The 12058-nt window shown below is 45.5% G+C and overlaps 1 protein-coding gene across 4 annotated transcripts in view; it reads left to right on the top strand.

Annotated features, from left to right (window-relative positions):
- ADCK1 (aarF domain containing kinase 1) overlaps positions 1 to 12058 on the top strand; it is an 88354-nt gene that overhangs the window by 1077 nt on the left and 75219 nt on the right. For 2 of the 4 annotated variants that reach the window (XM_040559131.1, XM_040559134.1), the window contains exon 2: positions 8934 to 9071. In XM_040559131.1, coding sequence (XP_040415065.1) covers positions 8934 to 9071 — 138 coding nt within the window. Of the gene's footprint in view, positions 1 to 6802; positions 6849 to 8146; positions 8291 to 8933; positions 9072 to 12058 lie in introns of those variants that run through there. The other 2 variants (XM_040559133.1, XM_040559132.1) reach the window with 2 other exon arrangements.

The following is a 12058-nucleotide window of genomic DNA, read 5'->3' as shown; positions in this document are numbered from 1 at the left end:
GTAAGGACGGTCCTGCCGGGGTCCTGTGCACGAGCTCTCCGCGTCCCCGCCGGGAATGGGTTGTGGTGACACAAACGCGACCGGCCTCTCGTGAGAGCTCTAGGCAAAGCTTCAGATACCAAGCTTTGACGTAAATCGTTTATCAACAGTTGCCACGAGCGAAACTCCTCTGTCACCCCTCCTACCCTTTTCTGTCAGCTGTTCCGCATTGGAATTGTCGTCGTACCTGGCCGTGTTGCCTCCTGGTTCAGGAACTTGTTCTCGCCGTTGGAAGTTGGCACTGTCTCTGTCTGCAGCTGTTACACTAGCTGCAGTTGAAGAACTATCTTTTTTCCCTCCTGCTTTTGCATTCCTACTTCCTTCTTTGCTGTGAGCCGTTACTTAATGCTGTGTGGTAAATACACAACTCTGTGATCTACTTTCCAACGTGCTCTGTAAGACAGATGCAATATAAAACTGTTGTTTAAAAGGTACAGCTGTCCGCGAGCAAGTTGCTCCCGCACCAGGGAGGTGCTCCATCCCTTTCCTCAGTCTCACTGCTTGTCCTTTCTCCATGCAGACAGCAGGCTGTTGGGGTTTGCGGATGTTTATACGTGTCTTGGCTATGAGCAACACCAGTTCTTTTTAATACTTAATTTTCTTCCCCTTGAACCTGTTTCTGTGATTTAATTTTGATGTGCACGTTGGCTAACTTAGAGTTTGTGAATACGTAAGGCTCTTAGCACTCTGGGTAGAGTGGACCATATGGTACGAAGGAGCTGTACAAGCTTATTCAAAACCATATGGCCTGGTAAACACATCTACATCTACATTTTAGGCACGTGCTGCTAATCCAGCTGTGAATAACTTCTTTTCCCTACCCTGCATTACCTATCATGTATCAAAACTAGCAAGTGCTTACATAAGTGGTTTAACTGGTCAAAAATGTTTACTGAGATTTTTTTTGGAAAGTTCTGAACTCAAAAAATGTGGAGAGTTTACAAAGTGTGAATATTTTTCAACATTTTCAAAATGAAACATTCAGACTTTGCTTTAAAGCAATGTTTGTTGGCCAAGATTAGCCTGAATGTGCTTAATTTTTTGCAAGTGGGTAAATTCTTAAAACCATAATGTTTAATGTTTAATTTCAGATCTAATACCTTTTATTCCATTTAAAACAGTGTGTGTTTGTTTCCCTTTTTCTTCTTGAAATGAGAAAACAATTTTTTTTTTATGTTAGGTTAGCCACCAAACCAAGAAAATGAATTATTCACACGGTTTGTCCCTGAACCTGACCTGGTACACCTTCCATTACTTCTTTCTTCTGCTTCTCTTGACACTTTGATTAAGGAAGTAGCACTGTGCAGCACACAAAGACGTGTGCTAAATGGGTGCTGAATTGGCTGGCATATCAACAAGTGAGGGAATCATCAATGGGGGTCAACACTGAGTAAGGGTATTTCTGAGGAAGTTACAGACGAAGGGACACTGGGACTTCTGCTAGTCACCATTTTCATCAGCTGGCAATCAATATGAAATCATTATCCAGAAAATGTACAGCTCTCAGAAAGAACGGCAGAACGTTCAGTAATACTGAGAAGAGAGTCAGACAGATTACTAGATTACTTGGTAAGTGGAATCCGTTTAAAGAAAATGTGTTTTAATACCACATCATGCAAGCTTTTACATATGGAAGTATGAAATGGGGGGCTAAGTACAGACCGTGCTATCCTGGAAAAAGTTAATCTGACAAGGATCTGGGAGGGTGGAGAGAGAGCAGCAGCTTAACATGAATTTGTTGTGCTATAAAGTAACAAAAAGCCTAATGCAGTCCATGGATGTAAGTAGGGACATGGTGAACTCTAGAGGGGCTCTGTTATCCTGGTGTTCCAATTTTTAAAACAATATTGGAAGATTGAAGAGGGTTAGGAGACTACAAAGATAGGTAAGGCTAATGTTAACTGAAAGTGTATAAAAAAGTAGACTTGTTCTGCGGTGAACTTTTAAGAGGTAAGTGTTAATTATTAAATTCAAATGGGGTGAACGCCATTTATCTGTTCTTATTTTCAATTACGTTACAAGGAGAAATAACCTGAGTGAGCAAATTGAAACATTTAGTGTGTTTTACTCATTACAAAAAGATAGGAGATTTGGTCATCATGTGTGTACGCCTTTACAAGTTAGGGAAGCAAGATCTGAAAGTGTTCTCCAATCTCCTAGCGGAAAGTATAATAAGGACCGGTGACTGGAAGTTGAAAATAGAGAAATTCAAATGGGAAATTAGGCGGAAATATTTAATGACGAGAATGATTAACCGTTGGAAAACTGTGGAAAGTGCTTACTTCTCCATTCCTTGTTATTGCAGAGTCGAAGCTGAAAGTCTCTCGGGAGGAGATGCTGTCATTATTACAAGATCTCCTTTAGGCAAGCCTGGGCTCTTGGGGGGCCCGTACATGAGTAGCCAGGTGAAACATAATACCCCACAACATATACAGCATCAGGCAAGAAAAGTTCATATTCTCTTCCAGTTTTGTGAGCTGATCATCTCCATGCATCTTCATGTATCTGGGAGTTGTGGACCTTTCCTGAACCAGACTTGGTTCAAAGATGCCAGCTCTGGCAGTTTACGCTTTGATAAGACGAAACATTAGGCAGGGAATGGTTCTGAGATCCTTAAACCCATTTTTCCTAAGTGTATATCTGCCTTTAAGAAAGAAAGATGAGTTCGTTTCTGTTTTTAAAATGATCTTTTTTGCTTAACATGTCTGGACAGTCATGCTACCAGGTGTCTGTACACATTACTTTTCACACATACACCAAAATGATCTTCTGTATGGTGAGTAAGGAGTTCAGGCCCTGCAGAGTACTTCATCCTTAGCGTGGCTGCCAGTGGGGACGTCTTTAATTTGATTTGAATACCACAGCTGGTTTTGAGAACACTTCTTATAATGCATACTTCTGAGGAGTCTTTTGGGGTGGATTTAGGCTGTTAAATCCTCTGCACCTTTTTTATCTACTTCAGCACTTTTCACATTTGCAAATGCAGAACTAAATGGCTCATGAAATATCTTGTAACAAATGAAGATGACAATACAAAGTAATGGAGTAAGCTATTGCTAATATCAGATATCTGTATGCCTAACAGTCACTGCACATTGTGGGATAAAAATGATCAAAACAGACGACACTTCTTAACTCAAGGGATAAATTATGCCACAGGTAAGATGCTAAACAGTGGAAAAAGAAGAGATTTACCTAGATGGAAAGGTTCAGCCACATCAGCAACCCCTGCACTTCACGTTCCCTTAGGGGTTACAGGCAGCATTCAGAAGGAATAATTATAGCTAGGGGAAAAAGATCAGAAGGTCTATTAGATTAGTGCTTTTGTAATAATTTTTAAGTTCAAGCCACATCTGCATTATCTGGAATGACTTAAAGGGAGAATGGCTTAAATTCTGTTATTCTTTCTAGTTAGTAGAGAAGTAAAATTTTGCAGATATGCAAAAATCATCTCGTACACTTCTGTAACACCTTGCTGTTTCCAAGGTGCTTTGTGAACTTTGTTTTGGAAGCATTCCCCTCCCAGCTGATGAACATCCTCTGTTGACAGAGGTTGTGGTGGCCCACTGAAAGTTCCCAACAGCTTGCGAGAGGAAGCGCAATATCCTTTAGCCACCAACTACTTTAGAAAACAAAGTGAAGGGAATATTTATTTATTTTTTTGCTAACAGAAATTATGAGAGATGGAGGTAGAGTACAATTGTCTAAAGTGATACTGAACAACGGTGCCGAGCAAAGGCCGTGACTCTTGCAGGAAGGAACAAAACAACTAGTGGAAGTGGATTTTGAGGCTCACATAAAGTGCGGCTCTCTGAGCAGCACATCACTTTGTGTTATCCCATTCAGGCAATTTTCATTAGTGATTGCATGTACTGACTGACCTGGGGCAATGGGCATTTTTTTCTCCAGAGATGTCTTATCCAAATACTGGCCGTGTACAATATGATCTGTAAGACGACCCTAATCTAAAGTTGGATGGCTCCTAGAGTCAGCTCTGGGCTTTCCATTGCTGATACAAAGGCAAAATCTGTCAATGTCCGTATAAAATTGGACCAAGAATGTGGGAGGGTTTGGCCCAGCGGGAGAGCTGTGGGTGTACGCTGTGTTATGTTCTGCAATCAGCCCTAGGTAAGTTTTTCGTGTTGATTTGTGCAACTATCAAGCCTTATACAGAGGCGTTTGGAGTATTTCTTCTGGTGGCCTGAACCAATCAGAAAAGAATCAGAAAATATTTCAGAATTAGAGATGTCTAGCAGCAGAGATTCCGCTAGCCAGATCTTCAGCACGTGTGAATTGGCACTGGTGCACAGACTCTTAGAGCTGAGCTAGTTTATAGGTGCAGAAGATGCATCTGCCTCAATATTTGTACTGGTACCCATCCACAGAAGGGCAGGACAGATCAGAAAAGTGAAGAAGGGCCTGCCAGGTCATGCTCTTCTCACTCTGCTGGTAGCAATTTCTCCCTATACCTTTTCACATCTTCTGGTTAAACTTGTTCTCTGGATACACAAAATCATAGGGTCCCCTGTTTTCTGGGGCTGCTTTGGTCTCTTCCTCTCAACCATACATTAGGAATGTCTGGTGTCAGTGAGACCTCCCAGATATCGTTTCATATTTTTCATCAAAGGAAACCTAAAAAAGAGGTGGTTTCTCAGTAGCGAAGGCTGGTTCTCCGTTCAAGTAGTCTGACTGCTTGGGACAGGGAGGCCTGAGGCTTTGGGTTTGTTTTAGTGCTTCATGAGATGCGCACCTGGGATGCAAATGCCTTAAAAACGAAAGGGAAACGCTTTTCGTGTTTCGTCTTTCACAGCAAATTGGGGTAATCTGAGATTTAATTTATTCACCAGTTGAAAGAGAAGTGGAAATCAAGCCAGCATCTTTCTTTTGAGCCAAGCTCTTTCTTGTGCACCCCCGTGGAGGCTCACACAAAAGAGCTCTGATCACTCTAACTAGGTGCTTGTTCTAATTATAGAAAGATTTAGCTTTGCTTTCATAATTGCCCACTGCACTTGGGCACATGGCATTGTTATACTACAAAAGCCTTTTTTTTTTTTTTTTTTTGTCCCCAGCAGGCCCAGCATCAGCCTGTTTAACGGAGCTGCAAGGAGCAGTATTACTCTGAAGCAACCTCACACAGTTTTTCCAGGAGAGGCCAACAAAGTCAGCTGCTGACCCGCTCCCTTGGCTGGGAACATTGCCAGTGCCTGTGACCTAGCAGTTAAAGCAGGGGGTTCAAAGGCTGGGCAGCCTGGGTTGAACCAGCAAGCTGTGATCAGGAATCAGGGATAGTGCTGGGCACACGGCCTCTGATTCAGATTTTTCTATGCAGTAGCATGGTAGCTTTAGATGGGTACTCCACTCTTAGGCCCAGTTTCAGCCTCAGCCATGGAGGTCGTGAATTTACGAACACCAAAATCTATAGCAGAACTTCCACAGGTTCAAGAAGACAGGAAGAGATCTTCTTCCCGTATGTCTAAGCTTGTTTTATCCTCAGTGTGTTGGCGGGGTAATCACCCTGAGCTCTGCCCTTGGTGAGTTGTAGATGCTTTGTATCTTAAGAGAGAATGTTTACCAGTAAACATGCCTCACTGAGACCATTTGTTTCATAATCTGAGTATTCCTAAATCCCCTTTTTTCCCTGTCTCTGCCTTTTTGTGTGCAACTGTATCCATGCAAATATGAGTGGAAACACAGTATGGAGATTGTTTCCTGACGCTGTTTCAGTGTTTCCAGAATGCTGTTAGAAACAGTAACTCTCCAAGAATTATTGATTACCTGTTTGGTCTCCTTGCGGTTTTGGTTGCTGGCATCCTTTTAAAGTGTTTTTGCTTGGATTAATTGTGGTAGCAGTATCCTTCTCAAACCCCATCCGAAATATTTCCAATTTGCCGCCAGGGATTCCCAGGCGTTACTGAATTGCAGGTTTTCTTAGCAGAAAGACACTGACTGGGAAACAACATAGTTTCCTTCTTCTTGCAATGGGAGAAAAGTTGTATCAGGGTGATGGAGCGCTGGCACAGGTTGCCCAGGGTGGTTGTGGAGTCTCCTTCTCTGGAGATGCTCAAACCCCACCTGGATGCCGTCCTGCACAACGTGCTCCAGGTGATCCTGCTTGGCAGGGGGGTGACTAGGTGATCTTCAGAGGTCTTTGGGTCTTCCAACCTTGGCCATTCCGCGATTCAGAAATGCTGAGTTTCACAGGGGTGACTACCAAGCTAGGTGTTGGTTTCAGGGAATACGAATGCTTTATCAGAAATAATGTGTATTTATGATAATTCAGCAACGTTTTGCATTCTCTGCTCTGTGCCTCCTCTCCCAGGCACGGCAGAAGTGGCCGTGGTTTTGTTCACCTGTCTCTCAGGCCTTTTATCCCCACCTTTATTGCAGGAAGGCTGTGGTGGAGAGGCTTAAAAGACGTTTAGATGTAGCGCTTAGTGACGTGGGTTAGTGGAGGACGTGTTAGTGTTAGGTCAGAGGTTGGACTCGGTGATCTTGGAGGACCCTTCCAACCTGGATGATTCTGTGATTGTTGGTTTTGCATAGCGCCTCGAAAATAACATTTATTATCAGTTCCATTTCTTCCAGCAAGGACCTAAAAGGGAAAGCTTTTTATTATCATTACTTCTCGGCTCCGCGACCGCTCCCCTTGTCGCCCCCAGCCCTTCCATCCCCTACGCCCACAGCCCGCGCACGGGGCCGGGCCGCGGGCGCTGTGATGGCGGCCCCGCCCGCAGACTACATTTCCCAGCGTGCCTCGCGGGGCAGGGCCGTACCACGCGCGGGGGCTGCTGCGGGGCTGCGGCGGGGCGGTGAGTGCGGGCACCCCGCGGGGGGGGGGGGTTAATTAGTGCGGCTGTTAATGAGGGGGGGGCGGCCGCTGGGGTGCCCCCGGGTGTCACCGCGGGCTGCCCGCGTGCAGGGGGCTCCTTCGAGGTGCAGCCGGTTTCTGGCAGCTCTGCATCTCTGTCGTAGCTGGAAGGGGTTCGTTTATTTTACTGTGTTTTTTGTTGCCGCAGCACGTGAGCGTGAGCCTTGCGACGTGGGAGCTCTGCTGGTGGCGAGCTCGGGTGCTGTCCCCGTGCATTTGTCGCCCCAAGCGCTCCTCGTGCTTGTTGATGAGCACATATTTTATATATTAATATAATATATCTGATATATTAAAAAAAAAAAAAAGGGCTCTGTTTGGGCCTTTCACCATCCAGTGAATGAGATTTTACACAATCCTGCAAGGAGCAGAAATGCTTTAATTAAAACCCATGGGGGAAAATGTCTTTTGAAGGTGCTAAGGGATGCAAGAGATCCCCCAGGAAGGAGCCCCCAGCTTCCTAGCGCGCCGTGAAGCAGGGGAGGAGGATGTTTAATTGGCTGCAGCTGGAGGTCCAGGTGTATTTTCTCTGCGTTTCCTCATAGTTCAGAGGAGTGCTGCTCAGCCAGCTTCCCCTTCCCACGTGAGAAAGAGCTGGGGTGCTGCAGGCAGCTTTGACTGGCGCTGACAGGCTGTGTTGTGGCTTTTCTGTCCTAGAGCTTGTAAGGAAATAAACAGAAATAATGAAGTTTAGGTAAGGTTCATGTACAGGGTGTCTGGTGTTATATTAGCCTGTTTTGCTGATTGTGTTCTTGTGAACTGTTTCTGAAAGGCTTGACCTATGTCACTGTATGTGTTTTTTTGGTTACAAGGCTTCCAAGAGAGAAGGCACAAGCCAAACCGACCCCACTACGGGGTCACAGTAAGAAGTAGGAAACTTTCTTGATCAAGTCTAACTGTAGGAGAATGAGTGGACTCCATCTCGATGGGGTAAAAAGCCCACACTGTCATGGATGCTCTGGAGAGCTTGCAGAGCAGGTGACCTGTGTTGCTTGATCCGTGGTGTAAACAGAAAGACTGGTTGATCATGTTTTCTGTCTAATACCTGCCTAAGGGAAAATCAAGAGAAATACAGCTAGCTGGTCATCTTTTTCAGGTTTGAATCTTCTAAAGTGACATAAAGAGTCACTAAATCTATGTCATATGTTTAATGAATTAGATGTTCACTCCAAGGAATGAGTACAAGTGCTCCAAAGTTGTTAGTGTGGTTAACACATTTTTTTTCACACCCTCATCTTCCAGGGAAGGGGTGAGCGAGGAGAGGAGTGACGCACCTCGGGCTTACGCCAGGCCTGTGAAACAGCCGGGACTGGGTGGTTGAGATCCGCAGGCATCTGTCCTGGCAGAGCAGTCCCTGGATGGGGATGGGATGGTGATGATGAGAAAGTGAGTCTTGTTCAGCCACCCCCATCAGGTCCCCTCCTCTGCCCTGTGTGTGGCTGTCTGCCACTGACCCCTGGAGCCCGTGCAGGGCTTCCAGGGATGCATCGTCAGTTCTCCCCAGTGCTCGGCAGTGCTGAGGAGCTTTTGCAACCAGTCTGACAGAGTTTCTCATCAGTTTTGGGCTCTCTGAGTGTTGAAAGAGCTTTCTTTAAACCCCACTTTTTTAAAAAGTCTTCTAGTATCCCCTTATAATCTGCCTATACCTTCAAAACATGTGCAGTGAAGGGGCAGCCTGTTCCTGTGATCTGAATTGACTTCTGGTGAGCACATGCTCCCTTCTCTCCGACCACCTGTTGTTTCTCCTTGTAAAACCGTTGGGACCATGAACAAATGTTGAGTTGGTGGTTATGCAAGGTCTAGTGCAGTGAGTTACTTCTGGATTTGCGGCCTGTAGACACTGTTGATTTAGAAATAACGATGGAGTCAGAGCAGAATAGCTTGTGTTTGGTTGCTGCATGACCTCTTGGCTGGGAGCAGTGCTAGCAATGCATAATTAGAAAAGGAGAGATTAAAACTTGAGCTGTAAGGTCCCTGTAGGGGGCTTCTCTACGTCATTCTCAGATGTTGCTTTTTTGTTTCTTGGCAGGGTTCATCAGTCATGGCACGAAGGGTCTTGAAACTTGCCTCACTGGCAGCAGCCACTTCTGGCATCTATCTGTATGGCAACAAGTTCCTGGATCCCAATGATTTTGGAGTGGTTCGTGTGGGCCGAGCCATTGCCACAGTAAGTGTCATACAAGTAAAGTACAGGAAGATTGCTAGCTGGGTAAGGGAATTGGAGTTCATAAAAACTTGGGATTCCATGCGGTCCCTCTCTCCTTGTCCATTTAGCAGTCGTCTCCAGGAGTCAGAAGGTCAGTAGGGAGCTCCTCAGGTTGTTGACACAGTGAGGAGAAAAGAGGTGAAAGCATAGAAGGAATAAAGCTGTCATTTGCTCATTTTGGGAAGAACCAAATAGAGATACTGGGCCGCAGAGAACTGTTTCTGTCTCTGTGGATTGGGTGGGGCCTTCAGAAGAAGGGCTCACTTTGGGCCCACATCTCCATCAGCCACTCTTCAAGGTCAGTTATGAGGGTGGGGTCTCCTGCTGCCTTTAAGAGTGATGTAGTTCAAACTGCCTTGTCTTGATTTGTAATTTGCACATGCAGTTTTTTACAATGGAGCATTTTGTTTAAAGGATTGAGGTGGTCATATTGGTGTGCTACGGCAGCCGTTGCCCTGAGACCCTCGTTATAAGAAATTTGGGTAGAGAAGGGCAGGTGCTTTGAAGATCATTCTCAAAGTAAATGTAAGGTGAGGGTGGGAGATGATATGCTCCTGAGATTGCATTGGCTTCCAGATCCAGAAAATAAATCCTTGTGTCCTTAATAAAGGCGTCCTAATAAACCTTCCTAGCGTCACTGCTGTTTCACCCTTGCATCACTGCTATTTCGTCCTTGTGTTGATCACAGCCTCAGAAAACCTGAGGACGGAGACTGCCAGCCAGGCTGTTGCCTTCTCCTGGGGGGCATTCACTGATGAACCCATGAGCAGCCAGGAACAAGGAGAGCAGAGGCTCAGGAGGGGATATCAGTCTACCTGCACCTCACTTGCATTATGCACCTGTCACTTCAGGCCACGATCTCCATCATTTACAGACCCCCAGTGCTAAGCCTCTGTCTGTCTGCGTGTTCTATGACTTTTAAGCACTTAATTAATGAGTTTTACAGGCGGTTAGCTCCTGAGGGCAGATGCAATATGAAACAAGCTCTGCTGGTTGGCTCGCATGCCATGCCATTTATATGCGCAGGCTGCGCAATGAACTGTTGTGAAAAAAGAATGATTATTTTGAAAAGAGCGAGGGCAGAAATATGAACTTTAGTCTTTCCTTCTTAAAACAAGCGTTAAATTTTGTGCTCTGTCACTAACTCTAAGGCAGCACTGCCTGGTGGCAGGGAGCAGCTCTCTCTCTTTTACTGCACGTGAACCTGGGCACAGAGAGGGAAGAGATTATTGCAGCTTGAGACGAGTCTGTTATCCAGGGTGTTTGGGCTGCCCAGTCTGCCCATGAGTTCTGCCTGCTTGATCAGTGTTTCTTGATCTTACTTGAAATCGGTGTTCTTTGTGTCTGTTTCCTGTTTAAGGCAAAAAAGAGTGAGAAATGTGCAGCGATGAGGCTGTGCAGTTGGTCTGTGTTTTGAGTGATGGCGAGAGAGCATTTTCCCAATGAACAGGAAGTAGGGGAAAGAAGATTTTCGTCACAGAATGGCTGAGTACCTCTGGAGGTCACCTGGTCCAACCCCCTGCTCCAGCAGGACCACCCAGAGCAGGTTGTCCAGGCCCGTCTCCAGCTGGCTTTTGAGGATCTCCAAGGAGGGAGACCCCGCAGCCTCTCTGGGCAGTCTGTGCCAGTGCTCTGTCACCCACACAGTACAGAAGTCCTTCCTCACGGTTAGACAGTGTTCCTGATATTCCTTTGCTTTAGATGCCAGCGAATCTAAAGATGTGCTTGACTTTAATGTCCCCTGCCTTCAGGGAAGTCATAAGTCATGGGCTGAAAAGCACTTTGCTGGCCCTGCTCTCGAATGCCTTCGAGGGTTCTGCACCCATGGCTACGAGCCAGAAGTGCTGCCAATGCTCTGATGGCAGCATGTGCTTGTATCTCTGTGTCTGTGTGTTTTTCAAACAAGAATTTTCCGTCTCTTTTTGAAATTTCTGTAGCTTTAATACATATGATTTCATATGGTGAGGTTGGTCCTGAGAGATCCTTTAGTCCTGCTGCACCGGTGATCTCTGCCTTCCCACCTTGGGGTCTGCTCCTAGCTGCAAAGGCAGGGGTCAGCTCTCATCTGAGCACTGGCAGCCCAAGCTGGTCTTATTCCTGGGCCATACGCAGGCTGAAGCCAGTAGAGCAATTAGACATCTTCATTTCTAAGAAGCGTTCAGATTCTTGGGATTGCTTGTTCTGTAAATGAAAGCTGAGGTTCTGTAGCAAACTTCAGATACTGGTGGTGTCTACATGGACCTAACGTGTCTGTCCTTCAGTCTAGCCTTGGCCAGGCTTCTTAACTGGATGCTTGACTCTATCATTGGACCATATTCAGACAGAAGCAGGCTGTAATTGAAGGGCTGTAATTCTTAAGAACTGAGTTCAGCAGCATCAGGTGCAAAAATGTAAGATAAGTTACGGTGTGGAGGAAAAAAACAACAGCAAAACTTGAAAAAAGAATATATGGAGGTCAAGAAACCTGGGTTAGAACTTCAAGACTCCAGACAGTTTTCGCCTGAGTTTGATTAGAAAGATTTGAGTGCGCTTGTATTTTGAGCGTGTTGGTTCAGTTGTCCTTTGCAGACTTCCGACGAAACTTGAAGTTCCCTAGCAGAAAATTTCTTTCCCGAGTCTCAGTTCAGGGAACTGGCTTTTGCTTACATATGGATAAATAACTATTCAGAGAGAACATTTTGCCACAGTCTGGTGAGATCTGAGGATAGCTTTAGGGGTGGTGGGGAGTGTGTAAGGAGTTGAGAGTTAATGGAATCAAAGTGGAAGCCCAAGTCGTTGGGACGCTTATCGCTGGACTGGGTACAGGATCTGTTAAAGAAGTAATCTGGCATTTGTAGGGGGAGGGACTGGTTGATCTCACAGGTGTTCTTATGTCTCTGAGATCCAGCCTCGCACTGTAACATAAATTATGGTGCTACTCTTGTATAAGAACCAAGTCAGTAGACTGG

This window comes from Cygnus olor, chromosome 5, assembly GCF_009769625.2.
Source record: "Cygnus olor isolate bCygOlo1 chromosome 5, bCygOlo1.pri.v2, whole genome shotgun sequence".
Taxonomy (NCBI): Eukaryota; Metazoa; Chordata; class Aves; order Anseriformes; family Anatidae; genus Cygnus; species Cygnus olor.
Note: the sequence above shows the minus strand (reverse complement) of the source record. Positions and strands in the feature narration are given on the sequence as shown.